The following is a 7659-nucleotide window of genomic DNA, read 5'->3' on the forward strand; positions in this document are numbered from 1 at the left end:
AAAAGGTGCCTGAAGGTTCAGACAGCAATACATTGTTTATTCCATAGCAGACACAAATTAAATAAACCAGAAAGATATATCACTGTTTAGAATTACAGTGTTATTATACCAGAGGCAGAAAGAAGACGGAATTAACTTTGATACTGCTACTGGTGCCTTAATGTTAAAATCACATTCTCAGTAGTACAACAAGGCCTAACAAACCAGAACCATACGGCAGCACTAACTGAACCTCCCCAGAGATGCCTCTCTAGATAGGAAGTTTTTGAAGTCAGTATTAAGATTTAAAGCTAAACCTCTTAGTTACATACAGTTATAGAAAATGGATTTGGAGTCCTTGAAGAACATTTCACAGGTAGAAGAAAAAACTATTTAAGAAGCATTACCTGTAGCTGGCAGCTGGAGGGGTATACACCTATCTTTTTGGACAGTGTCCTCAGGTAAGGAAACGATTTTTTTGGCAAGTGCTGCAGAAATTGGTTGTACTAACAGTGTTGTCAGGTTCAGTCGATTTTGTCTGTAGCTCCCATCTTAAACAAAAGAGAGAAAACAGCAATTTAGTAAATTAAAATTAGAAGATTTCTGTTCTGCATAAACCAAACAAAACCCCAAAATAACTACAACCCATTTTAAAGAAACTGATTTAGTTAAGCTGCTATTTTGCACTTACCTTGCTGAGAAAAATCCCTCAACCCTTCAAGAACATGTGCCATAAAATTACATGTACATATTACAGCATTTGGGGAATAGTTCCACAAGAAATAAAGTGTCAGAGTCCAAGCAGATACTAGATTGTATGTGATGTAAACCACAACAAATTCAATTGGTATGCAGCTAAAAGAGTCTGAAAAATAGAATTACTGATCAGCAATAACTTTCATATCCAAGTAAGGACTGAACACAGCCCTACAGGGAAGAGCAGATATTTAAACAGCCTGAAACAATGTGTAAATATCTGCCTGCACTGAATGATGCTGCTCCTTACCAGGCTATTCTTTTGGCTAGGGATGCCAAAATGTTTAAATTCTACAGAAGTTTTGCTACCTACTAAATCTGTTTAAGGTGTGAGCTACCTACCACACTGAGCACTTTGTGAGCACTTTGACAAGCATCACACCACAGAGGATGCATGTTGATGATACACTAACAACTTGATAAGACACGCTTCCCTGCATATACCAAAAAGCCTGAACATTTTAATATATGCCTTCCTTTTCTAAAGAATACAATCAGATCATCTCATTGACTCAAAGCAGGTTCAATTCAGCTAAGGTGACTATAATTTCTTTCATAAATGCAGGGGTGTTTCTGTGATGGAAGGCTGAAAGCTTAGCTGAAGGAGGTCTGGAATAAGAGCATACTAAACAGACACATCAAGTGGAGGAAGGTACAGATCACAAAGCATCAGAATACTTCATTACAGCTTTAAGACCTTTAGAAGACACAGCATAAACCTCACAGTATCAGCAGATGCATACATATTTTAAAATCTTCCTTTAACTGAAAAAAATGAGTTTTCACACACGTGCCTATCCAACATTTAAGCATGGGAAGGTTTCTGATGAGATAATGAGATATTTTGGGAGACCAACTGACAGAACTGGGGGAAAAAAAAAAAAAAAGCCCCCCCCCCCAAAAAAAAAGCCCAACAGTGCAGCCGGAAATGCTCTGAAGTGCTTCAGGACAAACTGCTCATCTGTTTTTCTCAATTATTTCAGCTAGCCTAATAAAGACATCATCTCTTCCCATGGAAAGCAAGAACTCCCTTGCAGATGAAAAGCCCACTACAGAAAAGGAAGGTCACAGCATGGGGCAGAAACCAGCTCTAGTACAACCTGCAAAATTCTAAAAGCTTTCCAGTATACCTGCCTATTCTGAATCACTTCCAGACTTCCAGCTAGAGATTCAGAATACAAGGCCTCCTTCCAAGACCTTTATGAAACAAACAGCACATGATCTGTTGACAGGGAGTTCTTTACAACCAGAAGGCATCCTTTACATTCTCTGTGACTACGGTCACAAAGGGAAGAAGCTATCAGAAATCAGCAGCACATGTCCTAATATATTTCTTCAACATTACTTCAAGAGGGTTGTTACTGAATCATAACACAAAAAAAAAAAAAAAAAAAAAAAAAAAAAAAAAAAAAAAAAAAGAAATCCACACATGTCCTCCTTTTAATTATTCTTGTGTTAGAAACTCCTGAGACTTCTTATATATGGCCTTCATCATAATGCAAAAATCAACCAAGGCTACAAAATTTAATTATGGGGGGGAAAAAAAGCATTGTTCAATTATTCAGTGTTCACTTCAAATGAATCAGACAAATTTTTAAGTGGAAAGGTGGAACTGGTTCAGATCATTATCATTTAGAAAAAGTTTTGTCTTAATGAAATTGGGCACAGTTGACAAATCCTCAAAGTTGTGACTTCAGTAAAGTCATTTTGCTCAAGCTTTCAGTCTGTTTCTGTAATCAAAAAGAAGCCTAAAACATCCATCAGAGATGTGTAACTGAGATATTTTCTATCTGTTGTTTGTCAGTCTGCAGACTCTATCACAGGAGCAATGAAGCTCAAGATGCTGCAGATGAAAAGCACCTCTCTCCGTTTACCCACAACTTGAGCTTCACACCTGAATAAACTGTGAAAGATACACTTTTGAGAACAACTTAGAGGAGAACACCTCCCATGTTTAAAAATGCATCATTTCATGATGTAAGATGGAGTTTGAAATATGGGGGGGGAAATTAAAACAAAACAAAAAAACATTTAAAACATAGAAAGGGATATTTTAAGTTATTTGCAAGAAAAACTTTATACTATGATGAATTGATAAAGACTTGCCTAGGCAGGTGGTAAAATCTCTACAACTGAAATCTTTTTAAAGAAAACGCTAAACAAGTCTGTCAGGAATGACATAGATATGGTTGATTCCCTCCCTGAGGGAAGGCACTAGATTACATGACCTCTTGACACCTTGTCTGGGCTTCATTCCTACACAGTTCTCTTGTCAGTGAACTTCTGAACTATTTACAAAAAAGCAGCATTGGAATTAATAGTAAAAAATGCTTTAAGAAAAAAAAATAAAGAGTTGCTTTCCTTCTGCACAACAAATGCTTAGAGAATAATTTAAATTTGAGAATTTTATTGTAATGAAATTTGGTTTTATACCATAATACTAATAAATGTATTTAGTTTTATACGATAACTTTAGTTTTATGCCATGAAAATCTTTCAAGAAACAGAATTCCTTCCTCTATGCAAGTCTAACAACTGCTACTGATTTACGAAAGACCCTTCAGAACATACTAGAATTCAAGGAAAAAAAATATGCTAGTCAATTATGAAGTTAATGTTAGGAGCACAAAAAGAGATATCTTTAGAAAGTTTCTGCACAGAAAGTGAGGACTATATTTCTACTTTTGCAGTGACTGTGGTTTGTTTTTTTCTTTTCCAACCCAAGCACAAAACCTGAGCATCAGTTTCCATACTGCTCAGACTGGGCTACATACTTGTAATTTGGCATCTCATAGTGTTCCATCACTGGTATTGGTAACATATTCTGAGATTTCTGAAAAGGTTTTACTGGGAGAATTTATCAGTAATACTTGTGTACCATACGCCACTCAATTCTGGGTTAAAGTATAATTTTACCATTGTTTCAATGACTTTTGTCAAGGCTGAAAAATCAGAGCACATGATGCAAAAGAGATTTAGTCACAACGTCATACTTTTCTAGTTAAAAGAATATTGCTTTACTCACAGCTTCCCCATTATTCTTCAGCAATTAGGCTTTTATTTATTTTCTCTAAAGTATTTGGACTACTAAAATCAACTTTCTGTTAATTTTTATTTGAATTCCAGATTCAGAGAATGATTGAACAGCCTATTATATTTGAATATTATCTGTTTAATAAAGTCACCCTCTGCCAGGATCTGATAAAACAAAAAGTTAATAAATAAAACTGTCTAAAAAGTTTACTGATAAAATTCATTAAAATAATTCCATCTATGACCTGAAACACTGTTTTAATCATGTCTTCCCAAAATATGGAAAAAAGTAGTCTGACTGAACACTGAACCATAATTGTACATACCCACATCTTTGACTTTCTACTGCATTAATAATAGAACACTATTAGTTTTGAAATATCTGAAGTGAATGGTTCATTAATTTTTCACCTTAATCTTAATAGAAATTTGAAAAACAGTTTTATGCTGAGAATAGACACTCCAAGCAGGACTTCACAGCACACGATGAAAATAAATTAGAGCATAAGAGACAGAACAAAGTGTGTTTGGGCACATAAGATTGTTCTGGCATTCAGAAGTGAACAGTTAGAACATTTCTGTGAAAGAGATATTCTTCCATTTACACATTCCCAGGGTACCTTCAGCAGTGCCCGTTGTCAGCACTCGATCTTGCATTAGCCAGGACAAAACCAAAGATGTATAAATTGACACTTCATAGACATTTATAGTATTTGTGCTTTGAACTTGTATACAGCTTCTCCCATAATTTTGTTGATACATTCAAGAGCTGTTAGGCTTCCACTGGTTCTCATGAAGCTAGTCACAATAATTTCTTTATATTTCCCTGCAAAATCAATTTATTTGTGGTTTTCCTAACATATCTAACCACATGTCCAGACTGCAAGGGACTATGTGGTGCCTACTACAGGGAGATTCCACCAGCTGATTGGTGGCTTTAGGTACTGAAACCACATTACTACTGTTGATCATCATAATTCTGCTACGTAGCAGCTATTTTGTTACATCTTCAGGCAGCTACAACTGTTTACAATACTGTCTATGAGCAGTATTTGTCAAACAGGCGTGACTCTTCCTGCAGAAGATGCAACCTTCAGGTGAGCTGTCACACTATTAGTTAGTACTGCTAGACAAGGCTTGCACTGTCACATTGGTGAATTATCCATCAGGACTCCAAGTTATGTTATTGCTGCTGTTTTTGCACATTACTCTTCCAAAGAGTTCCACAAAGTGACACATTTTCCTAAGACAAATCTTACTGACTTCCTACGTACTTTTCAATGGCAGTGTTAGTATGAGTATGGTCATACTGGTATGAAACCGAAGGATTTGGTTCAAGCAGAACACAGATCCTGTATAACCTTTGATATAAATTGTACCCATCTGCTACACCTCATAAAGTCACTGACCTATTTTTATCCTTCCCAAATTCTCTCTGAACATGGGAAGAAAAATTCTGGTTGTCACTTTTTGCTGTAAATGGGTACAGTGAGAAACCAGATGCTTTTCTCCAAGCACTTATGAACAGGAAATTCTAGGAAAGTCCTACATCTGCTCAGTGTTTGGGCTTTGAAAGTCAGATATATGTTTTTCAGCATATGAAGTCAAATGGAGAGCTTTTTCTCCATCTCTCTAAAGCAAGAAAATGGTGCTGATCACCCTGTGGTGCTTAAAATGGAAGTCAGAATGGATTTTATTAATGGGAAGGAGAAGACCACAGCTTCAGACTTAGGAGAGTATCTGGAGAAATACAAGCTAAAAATATCAGCAAGGAGAGGAAAAATAACCGGTATAGAAAAATGGAGGAAGGAAAGAGGAAGGAAAGAGGAAGGAAAGAGGAAGGAAAGAGGAAGGAAAGAGGAAGGAAAGAGGAAGGAAAGAGGAAGGAAAGAGGAAGGAAAGAGGAAGGAAAGAGGAAGGAAAGAGGAAGGAAAGAGGAAGGAAAGAGGAAGGAAAGAGGAAGGGGAAAACCAAGGTGCTCATGAAGTAGAAGTGGTAACAAGCAGTTTCCTGCTATGTCTTCATTCAGTTCTCTGAATTATCCACTAGAATTACCATGTGGAACATACGTCAATTTTTAAGTGCTTTGCTTCACTAGCCACTGGTAGTAATACAGAGAAAGAGAAAAACATTTTCTTCTCTTTTGTAAAAAAACAACTTCAAAAGTCTGCAACCAGGAGTTTTAACAGCAGCCCCAACTAAGGACTTTCAAAGCAGCTTTACAGGCAATGGAGCATGAGATGATGAACTGTTCTGCCAATTACAGCAGCACTGTGGCAGCTCGCATTTCAGGATGCCTGATTCACAAATGCAGAACGAATCCTTAGAACTATCTACTGATTTGAGATATGGGTGAGAAAGATGGCTGTGCCTATGAAGGGTGCATGCACATTTGCAGGAAATACAGAACTTAAAGGCAGTGAGGATCACCTAGAAGGAAAATAAGTTACTGCGAGTACTTGGAAATTATCTGAAAAATATTTGCAAAGCTTTCACATTGGTCATGGATAAAGCAGCTTCTTTAGAAATATTTTTCAAATTCCACATTCTCATGCCATCAAGAGTTAACAAACAGATTAGAGAAAAAAAAAAAGGTACCATACCACCTGTGATAAACTCTCAAGAGTTGACATGGCTATATATTCACTAACAAATACTGAATTACACTACACAGATCCTGGTTTGCTTTACAAAGTGTATTCACTGTGTTGTGAATAAAACGTTCACGTCACATTTTATTAATGAAGCGGATGCAAATCTGCGTATATATTATCGAAGACTGTCTCTTTAAACAAATTTCTATTATCCTTAAAATAGAAATTCTATAGCTGATATGAGAAGAAAGTATACCTCTAGAACTCGTCGTCACCTTTTTCTCTCCCTCCCAAGGAAACGTGCTTAAGCAATATGAAAGAGAAAAAAACAAAAAAATATAACTCCTCTGTCTCTTGGTGCAAATCACTCTTGTCCTAATGCTTACTTAATGTACTTTAAAAATACTGTCACTCTTGATTCTTTTTAAGATAAATAGAATAAAAAGCAACACATTTATTTTGTAAAAGCAAAACTGCTTTGACACACTGACGCAAAAACATCACATTAATCCCCTTGTTCTCTTCTAAAAATATTTAATAAAATGGCAAGAATAAAAAAAAAAGAAAGAAACAACACACAAAAAAAACCCTTTTCACAATACTCTCACCATTCTCCTTTCCACTTAAACTGTTATAATGGATAATCATTAAAATGACATAGAAGAGGCCAAAATAGAGCAAAATTACATAACACTTCTACACCAATTGACATGGAAGTAAAATTTTTCCTTTTACATGTATCCTACAATTGTGTAACCATTAAGTCATTAAAAGGAAAGAGCAATTCTTCCACACATTACAAAGAGCTAAAACATATTCTTATATCCTAGTAAAAATGGAATGTAACAGGGCAGAAAGAACAAGGTAATTTTCTGTCCTTCCTGTGTTACCAAATGCTCCCCTCAGTACTGAACTAAAAGAAACTATCCACTGACAGATAACACTTCGGGCCCTGTAACACACAAACTACTATCCATCCTTTTGACAGTGATGGTAGACATTCAAAAGGGTTAACAGAAGTTCTATGGTTTATGAGACAAAAAAAAAAAAAAAGCCCTCAATACTTTAAAAATAAATAGCTTTTAAAAATCCAATAATCATAAATCTCAGTTTCTGCACAATTTGTTCTTTGCATGCCTGCTGAATTCAAACCAAGACCTTCACGACTTTGGTATTGAAGCTTGGATCTAATTTGAAGCATTCTGGACACCACCTGCTCAGAAACTTCAACCTTCATGACATTTGAGAACATAGGTACTTCACACCACAAAGCTGTGTAGGGACATAGTGCTAACAC

General features: G+C 36.0%; 1 protein-coding gene across 1 annotated transcript in view; it reads right to left on the reverse strand.

Annotated features, from left to right (window-relative positions):
* NAALADL2 (N-acetylated alpha-linked acidic dipeptidase-like 2) overlaps positions 1-7659 on the reverse strand; it is a gene marked incomplete at its 5' end in the record, with an annotated part of 171305 nt that overhangs the window by 127899 nt on the left and 35747 nt on the right. Inside the window, one exon of the mRNA XM_008947550.1 lies at positions 387-530. Coding sequence (XP_008945798.1) covers positions 387-530 — 144 coding nt within the window. The remainder of the gene's footprint in view (positions 1-386; positions 531-7659) is intronic.

The sequence above is a fragment of the Merops nubicus genome, unplaced genomic scaffold (genome assembly GCF_000691845.1).
Source record: "Merops nubicus isolate BGI_N331 unplaced genomic scaffold, ASM69184v1 scaffold589, whole genome shotgun sequence".
NCBI lineage: Eukaryota > Metazoa > Chordata > Aves > Coraciiformes > Meropidae > Merops > Merops nubicus.